The sequence below is a fragment of the Triticum aestivum genome, chromosome 7B (assembly GCF_018294505.1).
Source record: "Triticum aestivum cultivar Chinese Spring chromosome 7B, IWGSC CS RefSeq v2.1, whole genome shotgun sequence".
NCBI lineage: Eukaryota > Viridiplantae > Streptophyta > Magnoliopsida > Poales > Poaceae > Triticum > Triticum aestivum.
The window spans coordinates 654,068,130-654,089,139 of record NC_057813.1 but is presented as its reverse complement, the minus strand read 5'-3'; the positions used below and the strand labels follow the sequence as shown (position 1 = coordinate 654,089,139).

Genomic DNA, 21,010 nt, shown 5'->3' with positions numbered 1-21,010 from the left:
GAAGCGTTCAAGAGAACCGGGTTGAGGGAGTCGTACTCGTCGTGATCCAAATCACCGATGATCCTAGTGCTGAACGGACAGCACCTCCGCGTTCAACACACGTACGGTAGGGGAAGACGTCTCCTCCTTCTTGATCCAGCAAGGGGGAAGGAGAGGTTGATGGAGATCTAGTAGCACGACGGCGTGGTGGTGGAAGCAGCGGCGATCTCGGCAGGGCTTCGCCAAGCTCAACGAGAGGGAGAGGTGGTACGGGGAAGAGGGCGGCGCCAGGGACTAGGGTGTGGCTGCCCTCCCTCCCCCCTTCTTTATATAGGGGGCCAGGGGGTGCGCCGGCCCTGGAGATCCCATCTCCAAGGGGGGGGGCGGCGCCCTAGGCGTGGACTTGCCCCCCAAGTCAAGTGGGGCGTCCCCCCACCCCTAGGGTTTCCAACCCTAGGCGCAGGGGAGGCCCAAGGGGGACGCACCGGCCCACCAGGGGCTGGTTCCCTTCCCCTTTCAGCCCACGTGGCCCTCCGGGATAGGTGGCCCCAACCGGTGGACCCCCGGGACCCTTCCGGTGGTCCCGGTACAATACCGGTGACCCCTAAAACTTTCCCGGTGGCCGAAACTGGACTTCCTATATAGAATTCTTTACCTCCGGACCATTCCGGAACTCCTCGTGACGTCCGGGATCTCATCCGGGACTCCGAACAACTTTCGGGTTTCCGCATACTAATATCTCTACAACCCTAGCGTCACCGAACCTTAAGTGTGTAGACCCTACGGGTTCAGGAATCATGTAGACATGACCGAGACAGCTCTCCGGTCAATAACCAACAGCGGGATCTGGATACCTATGTTGGCTCCCACATATTCCTCGATGATCTCATCGGATGAACCACGATGTCGAGGATTCAAGTAATCCCGTATACAATTCCCTTTGTCAATTGGTACGTTACTTGCCCGAGATTCGATCATCGGTATCCCAATACCTCGTTCAATCTCGTTACCGGCAAGTCACGTTACTCGTACCGTAATGCATGATCCCATGACCAAACACTTGGTCACTTTGAGCTCATTATGATGATGCATTACCGAGTGGGCCCAGAGATACCTCTCCGTCATACAGAGTGACAAATCCCAGTCTCGATCTGTGTCAACCCAACAGATACTTTCGGGGATACTTGTAGTATACCTTTATAGTCACCCAGTTATGTTGTGACGTTTGGTACACCCAAAGCACTCCTATGGTATCCGGGAGTTACACGATCTCATGGTCTAAGGAAATGATACTTGACTTTGGAAAAGCTCTAGCAAACGAACTACACGATCTTGTGCTATGCTTAGGATTGGGTCTTGTCCATCACATCATTCTCCTAATGATGTGATCCCGTTATCAACGACATCCAATGTCCATAGTCAGGAAACCATGACTATCTGTTGATCACCGAGCTAGTCAACTAGAGGCTTACTAGGGACATGTTGTGGTCTATTCATTCACACATGTATTACGATTTCCGGATAACACAATTATAGCATGAATAATAGACAATTATCATGAACAAGGAAATACAATAATAATCATTTTATTATTGCCTCTAGGGCATATTTCCAACAGTCTCCCACTTGCACTAGAGTCAATAATCTAGTTACATTGTGATGAATCGAACACCCATAGAGTTCTGGTGTTGATCATGTTTTGCTCGCGGAAGAGGTTTAGTCAGCGGATTTGCGACATTCAGATCCGTATGGAATTTGTAAATATCTATGTCTCCATCTTGAACATTTTCACGAATGGAGTTGAAGCCAAGCTTGATGTGCCTGGTCTTCTTGTGAAACCTGGGCTCCTTGGCAAGGGCAATAGCTCCAGTGTTGTCACAAAAGAGGGTGATTGGTCCCGACGCATTGGGTATGACTCCTAGGTCGGTGATGAACTCCTTCATCCAGATTGCTTCATGCGCTGCCTCCGAGGCTGCCATGTACTCCGCTTCACATGTAGATCCCGCCACGACGCTCTGCTTGCAACTGCACCAGCTTACTGCCCTCCATTCAAAATATACACGTATCCGGTTTGTGACTTAGAGTCATCCAGATCTGTGTCAAAGCTAGCGTCGACGTAACCCTTTACGACGAGCCCTTCGTCACCTCCATAAACGAGAAACATATCCTTAGTCCTTTTTAGGTACTTCAGGATATTCTTGACCGTTGTCCAGTGTTCCATGCCAGGATTACTTTGGTACCTTCCTACCAAACTTACGGCAAGGTTTACATCAGGTTTGGTACACAGCATGGCATACATGATAGACCCTATGGCTGAGGCATAGGGGACGACACTCATCTTTTCTCTATCTTCTGCCGTGGTCGGACATTGAGCTGAGCTCAATTTCACACCTTGCAACATAGGCAAGAACCCCTTCTTGGGCTGATCCATATTGAACTTCTTCAATATCTTATCAAGGTATGTGCTTTGTGAAAAACCTATGAGGCGTCTCGATCTATCTCTATAGATCTTGATGCCTAATATGTAAGCAGCTTCTCCAAGGTCCTTAATTGAAATACACTTATTCAAGTAGGCCTTAATGCTGTCCAAAAGTTCTATATCATTTCCCATCAAAAGTATGTCATCCACATATAATATGAGAAATGCTACAGAGCTCCCACTCACTTTCTTGTAAACGCAGGCTTCTCCATAAGTCTGCATAAACCCAAACACTTTGATCATCTGATCAAAGCGAATGTTCCAACTCCGAGATGCTTGCACCAGCCCATAGATGGATCGCTGGAGCTTGCATACCTTGTTAGCATTCTTAGGATCGACAAAACCTTCCGGCTGGATCATATACAGTTCTTCCTTAAGATAGCCGTTAAGGAATGCTGTTTTGACGTCCATTTTCCATATCTCATAATCATAGTATGCGGCAATTGCTAACATGATTCGGACGGACTTCAGCTTCGCTACGGGAGAGAAAGTCTCATCATAGTCAACCCCTTGAATTTGCCGATAACCCTTAGCGACAAGTCGAGCTTTATAGATGGTGACATTACCATCCGCGTCCGTCTTCTTCTTAAAGATCCATTTATTTTCTATAGCTCGCCGATCATCGGGCAAGTCTGTCAAAGTCCATACTTTGTTTACATACATGGATCCTATCTCGGATTGCATGGCTTCAAGCCATTTGTTGGAATCTGGGCCCGCCATCGCTTCTTCATAGTTCGAAGGTTCACCGTTGTCTAACAACATGATTTCCAGGACAGGGTTGCCATACCACTTTGGTGTGGAACGTTTCCTTGTGGACCTACGAAGTTCAGTAGCAACTTGATCCGAAGTACCTTGATCATCATCATTAATTTCCTCTCCAGTCGGTGTAGGCACCTCAGGAACATCTTCCTGTGCTGCACTACTTTCCGGTTCAAGAGGAGGTACTTCATCGAGTTCTACTTTCCTCCCGCTTACTTCTTCCGAGAGAAACTCTTTCTCCAGAAAGGACCCGTTCTTGGGAACAAAGATCTTGCCTTCGGATCTAAGGTAGAAGGTATACCCAATGGTTTCCTTAGGGTATCCTATGAAGACGCATTTTTCCGACTTGGGTTCGAGCTTTTCAGGTTGAAGTTTCTTGACATAAGCATCACATCCCCAAAATTTTAGAAACGACGGCTTAGGTTTCTTCCCAAACCATAATTCATACGGTGTCGTCTCAACGGATTTAGACGGTGCCATATTTAAAGTGAATGTAGCTATCTCTAGAGCGTATCCCCAAAATGATAGTGGTAAATCGGTGAGTGACATCATAGATCGCACCATATCCAATAGAGTGCGATTACGATGTTCGGACACACCGTTTCCCTGAGGTGTTCCAGGCGGCGTGAGTTTGTGAAACAATTCCACATTTCCTTAAGTGCGTACCAAATTCGTGACTTAAATATTCTCCTCCACGATCTGATCGTAAGGACTTTATTTTTCGGTCACATTGATTCTCTACCTCATTCTGAAATTCCTTGAACTTTTCAAAGATCTCAGACTTGTGTTTCATCAAGTAGACATACCCATATCTACTTAAGTCATCAGTGAGAGTGAGAACATAATGATAGCCTCCGCGAGCCTCAACGCTCATTGGACCGCACACATCAATATGTATGATTTCCAATAAGTTGGTTGCTCGCTCCATTGTTCCGGAGAATGGAGTCTTGGTCATTTTGCCCATGAGGCATGGTTCGCATGTGTCAAATGATTCATAATCGAGAGACTCTAAAAGTCCATCAGCATGGAGCTTCTTCATGCGCTTGACACCAATGTGACCAAGGCGGCAGTGCCACAAGTATGTGGGACTATCGTTATCAACCTTACATCTTTTGGTATTCACACTATGAATATGTGTAACATCATGTTCGAGATTCATCAAGAATAAACCATTGACCAGAGGGGCGTGACCATAAAACATATCTCTGATATAAATAGAACAACCATTATTCTCGGATTTAAATGAGTAGCCATCTCGTATTAAACAAGATCCAGATACAATGTTCATGCTCAAAGCTGGCACTAAATAACAATTATTGAGGTTTAAAACTAATCCCGTAGGTAAATGTAGAGGTAGCGTGCCAACGGCAATCACATCGACCTTGGAACCATTCCCGACGCGCATCGTCACCTCGTCCTTCGCCAGTCTCCGCTTATTCCGCAGCTCCTGCTTTGAGTTACAAATATGAGCAACCACACCAGTATCAAATACCTAGGAGCTACTATGAGTATTGGTAAGGTAAACATCAATTACATGTATATCACATATACCTTTAGTGTTGCCGGCCTTCTTGTCCGCTAAGTATTTGGGGCAGTTCTGCTTCCAGTGTCCCTTTCCCTTGCAATAAAAGCACTCAGTCTCAGGTTTGGGTCCATTCTTTGGCTTCTTCCCAGCAACTGGTTTACCGGGCGCGGCAACTCCCTTGCCGTCCTTCTTGAAGTTCTTCTTACCCTTGCCTTTCTTGAAACTAGTGGGTTTATTGACCATCAACACTTGATGCTCCTTTTTGATTTCTACCTCCGCTGATTTCAGCATTGAAAATACTTCAGGAATAGTTTTCACCATCCCCTGCATATTGTAGTTCATCACAAAGCTCTTGTAGCTAGGTGGGAGCGACTGAACGATTCTGTCAATGACCGCCTCGTTCGGGAGGTTAATGTCCAGCTGGGACAAGCGGTTGTGCAACCCAGACATTTTGAGTATGTGCTCACTGACAGAACTATTTTCCTCCATCTTACAACTGTAGAACTTGTCGGAGACTTCATATCTCTCGACCCGGGCATGAGCTTGGAAAACCATTTTCAGCTCTTCGAACATCTCATGTGCTCCGTGTTGCTCAAAATGCTTTTGGAGCCCCGGTTCTAAGTTGTAAAGCATGTCGCACTGAACGAGGGAGTAATCATCAGCACGTGACTGCCAAGTGTTCATAATGTCTTGGTTCTCTGGGATGGGTGCTTCACCTAGTGGTCCTTCTAGGATATATGCTTTCTTGGCAGCTATGAGGATGATCCTCAGGTTCCGGACCCAGTCCGAATAGTTGCTGCCATCATCTTTCAGCTTGGTTTTCTCTAGGAACGCGTTGAAGTTGAGGTTGACATGAGCGTTGGCCATTTGATCTACAAGACATTTTTGCAAAGGTTTTTAGACTAAGTTCATGATAATTAAGTTCATCTAATCAAATTATTTAATGAACTCCCACTCAGATTAGACATCCCTCTAGTCATCTAAGTATACATGATCCCAGTCAACTAGGCCGTGTCCGATCATCACGTGAGATGGACTAGTCATCATCGGTGAACATCTCCATGTTGATCGTATCTTCCATACGGCTCATGTTCGACCTTTCGGTCTCTTGTGTTCTGAGGCCATGTCCGTACATGCTAGGCTCGTCAAGTTAACCTAAGTGTTTTGCATGTGTAAATCTGTCTTACACCCGTTGTATGTGGACGTTGGAATCTATCACACCCGATCATCAGGTGGTGCTTCGAAACAATGAACTTTCGCAACGGTGCACAGTTAGGGGGAACACTTTCTTGAAATTATTATGAGGGATCATCTTATTTACTACCGTCGTTCTAAGCAAATAAGATGCAAAAACATGATAAACATCACATGCAATCAAATAGTGACATGATATGGCCAATATCATATAGCTCTTTTGATCTCCATCTTCGGGGCGCCATGATCATCTTCGTCACCGGCATGACACCATGATCTCCATCATCATGTCTCCATGAAGTTGCTCGCCAACTATTACTTCTACTACTATGGCTAACGGTTTACCAATAAAGTAAAGTAATTACATGGCGTTCAATCATTGACACGCAGGTCATACAATAATTAAGACAACTCCTATGGCTCCTCCCGGTTGTCATACTCATCGACATGCAAGTCATGATTCCTATTACAAGAACATGATCTCATACATCACATATATATCATTCATCACAACTTTTGGCCATATCACATCACAAGGCATATGCTGCAAAAACAAGTTAGACGTCCTCTAATTGTTGTTTGCATGTTTTTACGTGGCTGCTATAGGGTTCTAGCAAGAACGTTTCTTACCTATGTAAAAGCCACAACGTGATATGCCAATTTCTATTTACCCTTCATAAGGACCATTTTCATCGAATCCGATCCGACTAAAGTGGGAGAGACAGACACCCGCTAGCCACCTTATGCAACTAGTGCATGTCAGTCGGTGGAACCTGTCTCACGTAAGCGTACGTGTAAGGTCGGTCCGGGCCACTTCATCCCACGATGCCGCCGAAACAAGATAAGACTAGTAGTGGCAAGAAAATTGACAACATCTACGCCCACAACAAATTTGTATTCTACTCGTGCAAAGAAACTACGCATAGACCTGGCTCATGATGCCATTGTTGGGGAACGTTGCAGAAAATAAAAAATTTCTATGCTTCATCAAGATCAATCTATGGAGTTCATCTAGCAATGAGAGAGAGGAGTGCATCTACATACCCTTGTAGATCGCGAGCGGAAGTGTTCAAGAGAACGGGGTTGAGGGAGTCGTACTCGTCGTGATCCAAATCACCGATGATCCTAGTGCTGGACGGACAGCACCTCCGCGTTCAACACATGTACGGTTGGGGAAGACATCTCCTCCTTCTTGATCCAGCAAGGGGGAAGGAGAGGTTGATGGAGATCCAGCAGCACGACAGCGTGGTAGTGGAAGCAGCGGCGATCTGGACAGGGCTTCGCCAAGCTCAGCGAGAGGGAGAGGTGGTACGGGGAAGAGGGAGGCGCCAGGGACTAGGGTGCGGCTGCCCTCCCTCCCCCCTTCTTTATATAGGGGGCCTAGGGGGGTGCGCCGGCCCTGGAGATCCCATCTCCAAGGGGGGGCGGCCTAGGGGGGGACTTGCCCCCCAAGTCAAGTGGGGCGCCCCCCCACCCATAGGGTTTCCAACCCTAGGCGTAGGGGAGGCCCAAGGGGGGCGCACCAGCCCACCAGGGGCTGGTTCCCTTCCCCTTTCAGCCCACGTGGCCCTCCGGGATAGGTGGCCCCACCCGGTGAACCCCCGGGACCCTTCCGGTGGTCCCGGTACAATACCGGTGACCCCCGAAACTTTCCCGGTGACCGAAACTGGACTTCCTATATAGAATTCTTTACCTTCGGACCATTCCGGAACTCCTCGTGACGTCCGGGATCTCATCCGGGACTCCGAACAACTTTCAGGTTTCCGCATACTAATATCTCTACAACCCTAGCGTCACCGAACCTTAAGTGTGTAGACCCTACGGGTTCGGGAATCATGCAGACATGACCGAGACAGCTCTCCGATCAATAACCAACAGCGGGATCTGGACACCCATGTTGGCTCCCACATATTCCTCGATGATCTCATCGGATGAACCACGATGTCGAGGATTCAAGTAATCCCGTATACAATTCCCTTTGTTAATTGGTACGTTACTTGCCCGAGATTCGATCGTCGGTATCCCAATACCTCGTTCAATCTCGTTACCGGCAAGTCACTTTACTCGTACCATAATGCGTGATCCCGTGACCAAAAACTTGGTCACTTTGAGCTCATTATGATGATGCATTACCGAGTGGGCCCAGAGATACCTCTCCGTCATACAGAGTGACAAATCCCAGTCTCGATCCGTGTCAACCCAACAGATACTTTCGGGGATACCTGTAGTATACCTTTATAGTCACCCAGTTATGTTGTGACGTTTGGTACACCCAAAGCACTCCTACGGTATCCGGGAGTTACACGATCTCATGGTCTAAGGAAATGATACTTGACTTTGGAAAAGCTCTAGCAAACGAACTACACGATCTTGTGCAATGCTTAGGATTGGGTCTTGTCCATCACATCATTCTCCTAATGATGTGATCCCGTTATCAACGACATCCAATGTCCATAGTCAGGAAACCATGACTATCTGTTGATCAACGAGCTAGTCAACTAGAGGCTTACTAGGGACATGTTGTGGTCTATTCATTCACACATGTATTACGATTTCCGGATAACACAATTATAGCATAAATAATAGACAATTATCATGAACAAGGAAATACAATAATAATCATTTTATTATTGCCTCTAGGGCATATTTCCAACAAGATCTTTGTAGAATATGTAGGAGCCAATATGAGCATCCAGGTTCCGCTATTGGTTATTGATCGGAGATGTGTCTCGGTCATGTCTACATAGTTCTCGAACCCGTAGGGTCCGCACGCTTAACGTTCGGTGACGATTTATATTATGAGTTATGTGTTTTGATGTACGGAAGGTAGTTCGGAGTCCCAGATGAGATCGGTGACATGACGAGGAGTCTCAAAATGGTCGAGACGTAAAGATCGATATATTGGACGACTATATTCGGACATCGGAAAGGTTTCGAGTGATTCGGGTATTTATCGGAGTACCGGAGAGTTATGAGAATTCGTCGGGGAGTATATGGGCCTTATTGGGCTTTAGGGGAAAGAGAGAGGGGAGGTTGCGCCCCCCCCCCCTCCCTCCCCCCAAGGCCTAGTCCGAATTGGACTAGGGGGAGGGGTTGCGCCCCCTCCTTCCTTCTCTTCTCTTTTCCCTTTCCTTCTCTCCTACTCCTACTACATGGAAGGGGGGGAATCCTACTCCCGGTGGGAGTAGGACTCCCCAGTGCGTGCCATAGTTGAGGGCCGGCCCTCCCCCTCCTCCACTCTTTATATATGGAGGAGGGGGCACCCCATGGACACACAAGTTGATTTGTTGATCTCTCCCAGCCGTGTGCGGTGCCCTCCTCCACCATATTCCACCTCGGTAATATCATAGCGGTGCTTAGGCAAAGCCCTGCGTCGGTAGCATCATCAACACCGTCATCACGCCTCTGACGGAACTCTCCCGCAAAGCTCTGCTAGATCGGAGTTCGTGGAACGTCATCGAGCTGAACGTGTGCTGAACTCGGAGGTGCCATACGTTCGGTACTTGGAACGGTCGAAACGTGAAGACGTACGACTACATCAACCACGTTGTGCTAACGCTTCCGCTTTTGGTCTACGAGGGTACGTGGGCGACACTCTCCCCTCTCGTTGCTATGCATCACCATGATCTTGCGTGATCGTAGGAAATTTTTGAATTACCATGTTTCCCAACAGGAGGTTTGTGGCTGAGGCCCCCGCGTTGCCTATCGGGCGATACGGGCGGCGACCTCCACCTCCGGCGAAACCACCCCCTCGTCCTCCCTTCCTCCCTCGCCGCCGCCAGCCAGCGCAGCCGGGGCAAAGCCCTGTGCGGCGCTGGGCGGCGGCAGGGCAGTTCTCTCCATCCCACGCCATCTTGCAGTGCCTTGGTACGGCAGGCGTCTGGCTTGGCCCTCTCGGATCCAATCTGGATAGGAGCTGCCCACTGCAGCTGCTCGCCAACAAACTCCTAGGTTGTTGAGTTCGGATGCATCAAAAGGAAGCCTCATCCGACGGTGGCAGCTAGCTATGCCTAGGTGTGTTGCAACTACTCCGGTGATGACGGCTTTCTCCACTGGTGGACTGCACCGGTGCCGGGTTTCGACCCGCCTCCTTCACCATGGCATGGTTGGTTTGGTCTCGATGTTCGTGAGTGAGGACAGTGATCTGTCGTTCGTGCTCTAGTTCCAGCAATACGGTTTCGGGTCGACAGGCTTGGGCGAGCAATGCTAGACTTACGGACATATTTCTGCCGGGGAGATGTTATGGACTCATGTGTCAAAATATGGTTGGAGAAGATTAGGGGGGAGGGGGACCCAGCGGTGAAAATCGGGAGGGGGGTTGGCGAGCAAGGGGTCCGTAAGACAAGCCCGTAAGGTGGTAGTCTGTGGTGGTTTGCTTCGCTGTTGGTGTAGGTCCTTGGTGACCTTCGGCTTGCGGTGGTGGACTCGCTATGGCGGTGACCATCGAAAGGTCATTGTGAGGATTCCTCTCTTTAGACCCGATGGTTGACTTCGACAAGGAGAAGCAAACTATCGACGACGACTTGACGCAGAGGGATGATTGTGCAGTGTCGGCGGTCCCGCATCGCGCACGCATGTAGCTGCTGGGATCGTGGAAAAGTGGTGGCAACGACACATGAGTGACTTTGATGATGGTGCTAATGGAGCACATGCTCTCGGGATCTGGGGTTAAAACCTAGGTGCAACCGAGTTGGTTATACCTGGCAATGACGATGTTTTTATGCCGTTACCTTGTTTGAAGGCATTGCTCGGATATGCTCAAAGTGGTTCTTCGGGGTGAAAACCTAGATTCAGACTTTGGGTGGTTGGATCCGATGACGATGACACTTGAGTGTTGCTCCTTTCCTGAAGGCGTTGCTGTTGAAGAACCTCGTTGTCCGTGTGATGTCATGAGATGGTCGGTGCGGATATGGTCATTAATATAGTTTGCCGATCGTGGATCTGATCGCTTTGGGTTTCTTTTTTTTTCTCGCCTATGCATAGTTTTGGTCTTAGATGACTTTGCTATTTGATGGCGTGTTTTTGCATGCGTGTGTTGGTGTTGGCTGTGTGCATCTTAACTATGCAGAGGCCGGATGTATGCTCATTGTGTTTGTATCCTCTTGATGCTCCATTTTGAGCCAATAAATTTTCACCCTTTGTCGAAAAATGATGGAGGTTTGTGTTGTAAATTTCAACAGACACAAGCTTGATCCTGAGAGCGAGCACCGACTACTGCTGTTTGGCACAATTGCACCTGCTCAAGAGTCGCAAGTGCTTCGGACAGAGCCGGTGATGGGGTTGACGGCTTAGCACGGTGGAGGCACGGCGGTATACGTTCGAGGAGAAGTTCGGGCGGCGGCGGTGTTGGCTCCACGGACGGAAGTGAGGACGACCATGAGCCCAGGATTCATAGACTTCAGTTTTGCTAGAGACTGGAGTCGGGGTCTCGGACTCTCGGGTGAGCCAAGGTTGAAGCGGGTCTGAATTCGGAAAGGCTAATTTGCCTCTACGTTAAATTAAATACATAGTCACGCTTTTAGATTTGTGCCTTGGGAAGAACACAGATACACTCCACAGTCCATGGGGTCGACCGTCTTCTTCCCCTTTGAACAAGGCAGAACAAGGTTGTTGCGATGATCGATGGTAAGGTGGTGATGCCCCACGTACCTAGCACCACTCGTCGGAGCGCGGCGACCTTCCTCCCACGCGGTAGAGCGGGCCGCCGGATTGGACATGCCAGAAGAAGGCGACGGCGGCGGCTCCGTCGAGCTTGGACTAGGGCCACGAACAAACGTAAACCCACCCATGGAGTCTGGAACTTTGCCGTGCCTGAGCCAACAGGCCAACCGTGCGAGTCTAAATAGGCTAAACTGTACCCAAATCACACAATCATACGATGTGAGAACTTGCCAAGCTAGGAATTTCCCAAATCTGTGAGCGGGACTTCCAAATCTTTGGAGATTCAGGCGAAGATTAGGAATACATATTTTTTATTTCTTTATTTTGCATATTCAAACCTTTGGAGATTCCAAAATCTGTGCTGCAACGAATCAGGAGAACCTGGATTTCATGGCATTCCCTCACGAGTAAATAGCCTAAAACTACTACTTTACAGGCTAGGGTTCCAAAAAACTACCGGTTTTAAATTTTTCTCAGATAACTACCAAGTGGGTGGTCGGTTGTTTTAAAAAACTCAAATTCCGCGTTGCTAACATTTTAAACCGATTTATGACGGATCGGACCCACTCCTAAACAATCCGTTAGTTGACCGTTTTGTTTGACCGTTAACTTATTGTGGGACCCACGTGTAAGATGTCTCTTCTTCCTCCTACCATTTCTTCTCTCCTTGTCTCTTTCTTTCCCGTCTCCTCCTCCCGGCAAAGGCCCGACCACGGCCACCCCCACCACGCCCTGCGCCCAGGAGCAAGGGCCGGCCGCCGCGAGCCGCCCCCAGGAGCAAAGGCCGCCGCGAGCCGCGCGCCATGCCCAGGAGAAGCGGCAGCGGCCGGCAAGGAGCTCCGCCTGCACCCAGCCCGTCGAGCCGCCTCCTTCCGCCTGGCCCGCAAGCTAGTCGCTGGTGTTGTTCCTGTCGCGACGGAAGGGAGCTCCACGCGTCGCCCGGGACGAAAGGGAGCTCCACGGCAGTGCCATGGCTGCTGGCCGGCGGCCCTCACGCCGGCTGCTGGCGCACGGCCACGAGGAGGGACCCGATTGCATTTCTCAAAAGTTCGCAGGGACCCGACTGCGTTTTGAAAAGTTTGCAGGGACCTGATGGCATTTTTGAAAAGTCTACTGACACTGACATGTGGGACCCACATGCCAGTTAACGGTCAAACACACGGTCAAATAGACGGATTGTTTAGGTGCGGGCCCGACCTATCATAAACCTGTTTAATTTTTTAACAACGAAGATTTTCGATTTTTTGAAACAGCCGACAACCCATTTGGTAGTTATCCGAGAAAATTTTAAAACCGGTTGTTTTTTGAAACCCTAGCCTGTAAAGTAGTAGGTTTATACTATTTACTCTTCCCTGGCCGTTTATGAAGAATTCAGAAAAGTAATTCACCGCAGCCGTACACAAGAAGCCATTTTCTTTCTTTTCATTTCACTTCTGTAAAAATGGTGAACGGGACTTACAGTATTCACAAAAGAAGCTATCGCTCTACTCTACAGTTATCTGCAGCACGGTGGTGAGCCTGGGTTTTCTGTATCTCCGCAGCAGCAACGAGGAGCACACCACGCTCACGGACGAGAAGGCCATGCAGGCGCCGGCCAGCCACGGCGGCATCTGGAGCCCCGTCACTGGGAACAGCGCGCCGGCGGCCACCGGTATGGCGACCACGTTGTACGCCATGGCGAAGAAGTAGTTCCAGCGGATCCGGTTGAAGGTCTTCCTCGAGAGGTCGATCGCCGTGATCACGTCCTCCAGGTTGTTCCTCACCAGCACGTAGTCCGCCGCCTCGATGGCGATGTCTGTGCCGCCCCCGATGGCCATCCCGACGTCCGCCGCCGCGAGGGCCGGGGAGTCGTTGATGCCGTCCCCGACCATGGCCACTATGCTCCCGTCCTTCTGGAGCGACCGGACCACGTCGGCTTTGCCCGCGGGCATGACCTCTGCTCTCACATCCTCAATGCCAACCTGCCAAATGACAATAACCCAGTGTAAACAATTAGGCACTTGAGGTGGTAAAAATCGACAAATGGGTGATCAGAATTTAGAAGCAAACAGATACGAACCTCTTTCGCAACAGCTTGTGCAGTCCTCCAGTTGTCGCCTGTGAGCATCACTGGATGAATGCCCATCTTCTTCAGTCCTTCCACGACTACAGCAGCCTCTCTTTTCAGGGGATCGGCTATCCCCATCAACCCCACAAAACTGCTGTCATATGCCACCAGAATGCCTGTTTTTGCATTCAGTTCCAGGTCTACCAAGAAACTTTCAGCTTCCGGGGGAACGCTCACCCCATTTTCGTTCATCAGGGCACGGTTTCCAATCTGTGGTAACATTTATTACAGACAATCAGCAATTTACTTGGGAACATCTAGCAATACATATGTTACAGTTACACACTGCTTTGAGGTATTTTACAGAAGGGGTAAAGGATAATGGCTAATTATGACTCACCAAAACCGTCTTATCGTTGATCAAACATTGCACTCCTTTGCCAGGCACAGCAGAGAAATCTTCAGCTTCAAGCAACCATTGGGACAATATCTGCTCTTTTCTTTGCTCAATGCCATCCTTTGAGGAAGGGAGCTTGCCAAAGAAATGGAAATGAAATGCATATTCCAATACAGCTTTGGCAAGAGGATGCTCACTGCTTGCCTGTGTACGAAACAAAAACATAAATATTTTTCAACTTACATTTTTCCCCTTTATCATATATGGATATGCAGTCAGAAAGTAACTAATATCCTGCCTGAGCAAGGAGCAAACCATAACATGTTTTTACCACATACTGATATGAACCACAGTGATATGACAGGTAAAACATCAAAACACGTCTTTTTTCCAAAACACCATGATATGAACCATAAGAGTAATTTGTGATCAAGATTGATTGCCTCACCTCTGCAGATGCTACTAGTGTGAGGAAATCTCCAAGGTCCATTCCGGAGAAAACCTTTGCAGTTGTAACAACAGCCTTTCCTTGTGTTAGTGTCCCTGTTTTATCAAAGATCACGTAATTTACATTTTGAGCCCTCTCCAATGCATCTCCACCTTTTACAAGTACTCCATGATTAGCCCCTATTCCAGTTGCCACCATTACAGCAGTTGGTGTTGCCAGACCAAGGGCACAAGGGCAAGCAATCACCACAACAGATATGGAGAACATGAGGGAGAAAACGAAGCAATTGCTAGTTCCATCAAACCATGAATGTGGATATGCTCCGAACGATCCACATAAGAACCTATAAATGTAGACAATCCACAAGTGAGAAACTTGAAGAAGCATTACTATGAATTTTGTACAATGTTTATTTAACTCACCACACGGAGAACGTTAGAATGGACAAGGTGATGACAATTGGAACGAAAATGCTAGCCACCTGAAAAAGTAACAGTGGAATGTCAGCACCAACCAAAATAGGCATCTACAATACGTTGCAATGCTTTTGGTGAACACGTAGCTAATTCAGGAGTAAGCTAGTCCTCCAAAAGTTTTACTAAAAGTTAATAGGTTACTTCAAATACCAAGAGAAGCAGAAAGCAATGTGTGAAATGAACATGCACTTCGCACAACATGAAAGATGAAATTATAGTTCTGAAAAAGGCATTTCAACAAGAAAAAATGGCATAAGAACAATGCCCAAATGCATCATTTCAAATATTTTGGGATCTAAAATCATATTAGGAAGGTGCAGAGTTGACAGAGATATTTGATATATGCAAACATCGAATATCACATACAAAATAAGTATACTCACATAATCGGCAAATTTCTGAATAGGAGCTTTGGACATTTGAGCGGTTTCAACCAGAGATATTATCTGACTCAAAACTGTCCCGGATCCTACTTTCGTTGCTTGTATATGAAGGATGCCCTGTAAGTTGATTGTCCCTCCAATTACTACACTTGATACTTCTTTAGGCATCGGTGCAGATTCACCAGTTATCATACTTTCATTGATATGGCTTGTTCCCCAAACAACAACACCATCAGAAGGAACTTTCGAACCAGGAAGCACTTTCAAGACATCACCAGGTTGGACTAACAGAGCATCAATCTCCCTCTCCCCAACATATTTTCCTTCTGAATTTGAAATAGTAATGTCAGTTTGCTTGCAGTTTTAGACAAACTGCATTTGAGTACAACAGTTATGTGTGTGTACCACTTACCTTTATCTTTCAGAAGCAAAATAGCAGTAGCAGGGACAAGTTCTACAAGCTTTTTAATAGCATCTGATGTCTTCCCCTTTGCAAGAACCTCGAGATACTTCCCAAATAACACAAACGTAATTATCATTGCACTTGTCTCAAAATATATTGGAGGTTGAAATCCAGTGAATGCTCCGTATAGTAGTGCACAAACGGAATATACATATGATGCAGTGGTGCCAAGAACAACTAACACATCCATATTCGTAGAACCATGTCTTAAGGCTCTGTAAGCTGCAACATAGAATCTCTTGCCAACAACAAACTGTACAATGCTAACCAATATCCAGTTCACCAAATCCCCCATATGAAATGGTCCACAATGCCTGAGAAGCAATGTACTGATGAAAGGTATACTCGGGCAGATCATACGTATGAAAAATACAGGAATCTGTTGCAAAGAGGCAATTGAATTGAGTCAGTAAGCAAGCAGCAGCATAGCAAAAGTTCGACGTATTTTGAACAGTAGGAAGCAAACAAAATATATTACTAGGCAAAAAATACCAAATATCCCTATTTTGTAAGAGAAAGTAGACAACCATACGTTTTATATGTTTTCTACAACACCCCTACTGTTAGTCAATTGTCAGATTTGATGTGAATACCATGCGAGATGTCAATGTCCTCAATTCTCACTTGCTCAAATATTGAAATAGGACAACATTGCTCTCCCATGTATCTTGTCTTGTTGGGTTTCATATTTAAGAAAAAACAGTAGTAAAACAGGACCCACTGAGTTAGATGCCACATAATGACAAGAATATGAAAGACGCTATTTATCTATATAACTAAACTGCTACCATGCTTCTGTTTAAAGTGTCATTTCTATGCTACCTGTTGCTGACACATCATACATACCCTATTCCACTGTAAGTTGTCTTGCCTAGAGACAACTATCAACTATGCCAACTGTACTATAACCAATTAGGTGAGCAAGAGAAAAGCAAAGATCAAAACTTACACTTAGGAATAAGCTAGAACGAAGAAGATGGAGCATTTTGGAGGCCTCATGTGCGTCATTTGAAGCCCCTCGGCTGTAAGGATTCTGCACATGCGCTTTGAATCTCCCATTGCTTCCCGTTTCAATAGTATCCACAATTGATCGCAGACCTACAGCTTCTGGATCAAATACAATCTCAACTTCGGAGAGGGTAGTATTTACAGCAAACTGTCGCAAACCATCCATTTTCTTCAGGATATCATGTAGTATATCTGCATCCCTCTCTGTGTGGGTGCCAGTCAGGCCTAGCAATATCTTATCTTGCTCGCTACTCTGTAAGAATGCAGCTTCAAAACCAGCATCCTCAATAGCTTGAACAATTTCATCCTTGCTAATGGTAGACGGATCATACTCAACTTCTCCTAATGAGGTTGCCAAGGCAACGACTGCTCCTTTTATACCAGGTTGTTTCTTTAAGATACCCTCAACCGAGTTTACACAATTGGCACATGTCATTCCTCCTATCCTAAATTGTGCTGACAATGTCTTCTGTGACTTAGGTTGAGGGACTGCAGAATCTGGAAGAATTTCAGCGTCAAATCCAGCATCTTCTATAGCTTCTATTATATCCTCAACCTGCACGAAGAAGTCTCAAAATAAAAATGCAGTTAACAAAGTGACCCAAATATGCCAAAAGATCTAGAGCCAATATGTATCACTATGGAATCAGTCATCTAAACTGGAGCAGAACCCTCTCAAAAAAAGAACTGGAGCAGAACTTGGCATACAGGGATTAGTATTCAAATTGAAGTTGAACTGTTTCAGGGAAGGGGAAAAGAGGGATCAAACAACTCGTATGATTGCTTGGGCTTGTCTTTTTACGGCCAACGGTGGGGAGAGACTGCTCACACTTTTCTGAGGAATCATTCGAAGCTAATTATATTCATAGTCTGAAGCTAAACAACAAAATTACAGCCAGAAAGCAAATGATCAAAAGGTGCGGCTCACTGCTCATGGTGGGAAAAAAAAATCAAAACACAAGTATAATTAACAAGCTGTGGTCGCGGCTTTTAAAGGTGTTGCAAAACAAGCTCAAAGTTCCATACAGCCCAGGCAACATCAGTACAGTGAGTACAAACGCACCATCTCATTGCCATTCTCAAGCAAGTAGTACATGGCAAAATGGTAGTAAAAGTTCGTCACACAGTTCAGTGTTTTGAAACCAGTCTGCACATCACGTTGATTGAGTTGAGCCGTACAATGTCAACCATCAGCTCAGCGCCTCTTTTAGACTTTCCATCGAAAATTATGATTCAACAGCTCCTCCATCAGCTCACCAACCAACCAAAAGCTACTGCGGTGCCACGCTCTCCCCCAAATCCCGCGATCCACGATCCATCCAACAAAGTCTACAGCTCACCAACCCCGAAAGCAAAAGGGGCTCGAATCATCAACCGCCGGCGATCGACCGATCCCGCGATCGGACTCCCAGGTGTACAGCACCGCATTTAACTGACGGCGTATTTCCGACCCGACAGACAACCCCACGAATTCAATTCTCACGTCTATACTTACACTAAAACCAAAAATTGCAAGCCCAATTCACCCAATCGCATGAAGTGGAAGCGAGCTTCGTGGAGCAAGCGCACCAACTCCCCGAGCCTCTCGCGGCAATCGAAAGCCTCCAAAGACGCGGTCCATTTTACTGTTTTTTTTTGACCAAAAAAACAAACGCTGCAGGCGCAACGATTTTGTCCGCGAAAAATTACCGCCCCCCAAATGCATAGACGAGCTCCGGAATGGCCCGGAGAGAGGCGCAGGCGCAGGCGCGCAAGGATCACGGGACGCCATCTCACCTTGAGGAGCGCGGGGTCGAAGACGACGCGGGCGCGGTTCTGGAGCAGGGAGACGGCGACGCGCCGCACGCCGCGGCGGGCGGAGACGGCGGCCTCGACAGCGCCGGTGCAGGCGGAGCACGTCATGCCCGTCACCCGCACGTGCGCCTCCGCCTCCTCCTCCGCGTCCTCCGCGCCGCCTCCCGCCGGCGCCGCGCCGCCCATCTCCTCGTCGTAGGAGCCCAGCAGCGCCACGTCCTCCATGTCGTCGCCCGCGCGGCCGCCCCCGGCGACCGCCGCGAGCTGGAGGTGGGCCATGGCTGTCAGAGGAGGAAGGGGAGGCGGGCGGGCGACAGAGGGTGGGAATATTTTCGTGGGGGAAGGGAGACCGGAGGAAGGAGACAGAGGGTGGGGCTGGTTTATAAACTGGGGGTAAAGGCGAAGGGGAAGGACCGAATTGATCTTTGTTCGCGCAACAGAGGGGTGTTTCTGAAAATGTCACGTGTTATTACTTTTGCAATGTGGTCCCTCCAGGCTCGCAGTTTCGGTTTGACTTGGTTTCCATGTTTGCTGTGGAAGTCAACATGCGGTCCAACACGGTTGCATAACTGCATATGTAATGTAAAAGATTAGGTTGGAAATGAGCTTTGACATCCTCCAATTGAAATGTGAGCATAAGGGATCTGTTTTATTCAACTTTGCGGATTTTAATATGAGGGGTATGGACTCGATAATATATTCTTCGAACTGCGTTTGGTGTGTGGTAGATTGTGGTGGTTTTATTTCACCGGCTTTTACTTCCTTCGTTCGGGTTTAATTGGTCCCTTTTATTTTGGGTCAAAGTTTAACTATAAATTTAGCTTAAAAAATACGAGTTATATGCCACACAAGTTATACCATGTCAAACCTTTTTAAAATACAAATCCAACCATATGTATTTTATGGATATATCTCTTCTTTTTCATTAGTCGTATGTATGGTTAAATTTTGATCTAGAATATGAGGGGCTAATGAACCCGGATGGAGGAAGTCTATGGTTTTTGTGTCGCACCTCAGCTTATGGGTTTATCCGGAGTAAAATATATTTAAATTCGAGTCATGGACAAATAAATAAAATAACGTATACGTATCCAACTATGCGGTGGCTGTTGGAGAAACATGACACTGAAAAATTCACAGTTGTTTTCTGTAGCAAGCGGGGAAATAAGAACACTCCATCGTATCATATTCATTAAATATGCATTTAGATAGAGACTATTTTAATGGGTGTTATTTCAGTATTGTACCCCTAATGCATTAAATACGTGTTTAATTTTCTTGATACATTGTATCATATGCATTTAGATAGTATTTTTGTAAAAAGGGTAGTATTTTAGTATTGTACATCTAATGCATTAAATATGTGTTTAAAACTTAGATATAATTTTCTTAATGCATTGTATGATATATGTATTTAGATAGTATTTTTGTAAAAAAGGGTACTGATTTTAGTATTGTATATCTAATGCATTAAATAGGTGTTTAAAACTTAGATACAATTTTTTTATGCATTGTATCATATGCATTTAGATAGTGTTTTTGTAAAAAGGGTAGCATTTTAGTATTGTATTTCTAATGCATTAAATATGTGTTTAAAACTATGTATTGTATCATATGCACTAGATCATGATAGCGCGCGTTGCCGCGCCCGCCTAATTTTATAATTAACATACTTATTTAAAAAATACAAAATGTAAAGTTAAATTTGTTCATAGCAGAAGTATATATTGTTTATTTTAAGCTCGTTTGTTTCTCATTGTGTCATTTTGATAGTACTCACCCTGTCCCAAAATGTAAGATGTTTCTGTAGTAAGAAAATATAAAGAAAAAGATTTGGCAAAAATGCATTTGATCAAGCCGTGGGGGAACACATCCATCATTCAACAAACCATAAGGCCGGGTACATGTGGATCATTTTGTAAAGTTCCCTGCATGTTTTTTTGTCCAACAAAAATCAGTATTCCCAGTCTGGGCAACCAAAACTGAAATATCAGCTTGGCATGCATAAAAAAAGTTAGGTATAGCATATGTTCTAATTGACCTGAGTGTCACAAAAATTACGTCCCAAGTTTTGGTGAATAACAATGTTGTTATGCTTATTACTACATATTACAGTTCGAAACTTAAAATGTACTTTGATTAAATTTACTTAAAAAGATTACCTATGTAGGTCGTGTTGCCTCGCAAGATCGAAATAGGCAGGGCTCCATCCTAGTATAGGAAAGAGTTTGGATGCAGAAGATCAAAATAGGCAGTGCTCCATCGTAATTTAAGAAAGAGTTTGCATGCGCAGAGAAAGAGAAAGGATGGGGAGAAAGTGTTGGTACCAGACTACCAGGTAGGTAAGGGAGCGTTGTTAGCCAAGAAGCACATTCGTATGGAGGGCGGTCTTGGACT

At 46.5% G+C, this 21,010-nt stretch overlaps 1 protein-coding gene across 1 annotated transcript; it reads right to left on the bottom strand.

The window, feature by feature from the left end:
- Positions 1-12,993: 12,993 nt before the first annotated feature.
- On the bottom strand, positions 12,994-18,964 carry LOC123157636 (cation-transporting ATPase HMA5). The gene is made up of 9 exons (XM_044575894.1): positions 18,596-18,964; positions 16,761-17,375; positions 15,761-16,190; positions 15,349-15,674; positions 14,912-14,970; positions 14,490-14,832; positions 14,045-14,245; positions 13,657-13,914; positions 12,994-13,558 (listed from the first exon to the last, which is right to left on the bottom strand). Exons 1-9 carry the CDS (start codon positions 18,890-18,892, stop codon positions 13,082-13,084), a joined length of 3,006 nt encoding a protein of 1,001 aa, XP_044431829.1. The 5' UTR covers positions 18,893-18,964; the 3' UTR covers positions 12,994-13,081.
- Positions 18,965-21,010: the final 2,046 nt, after the last annotated feature.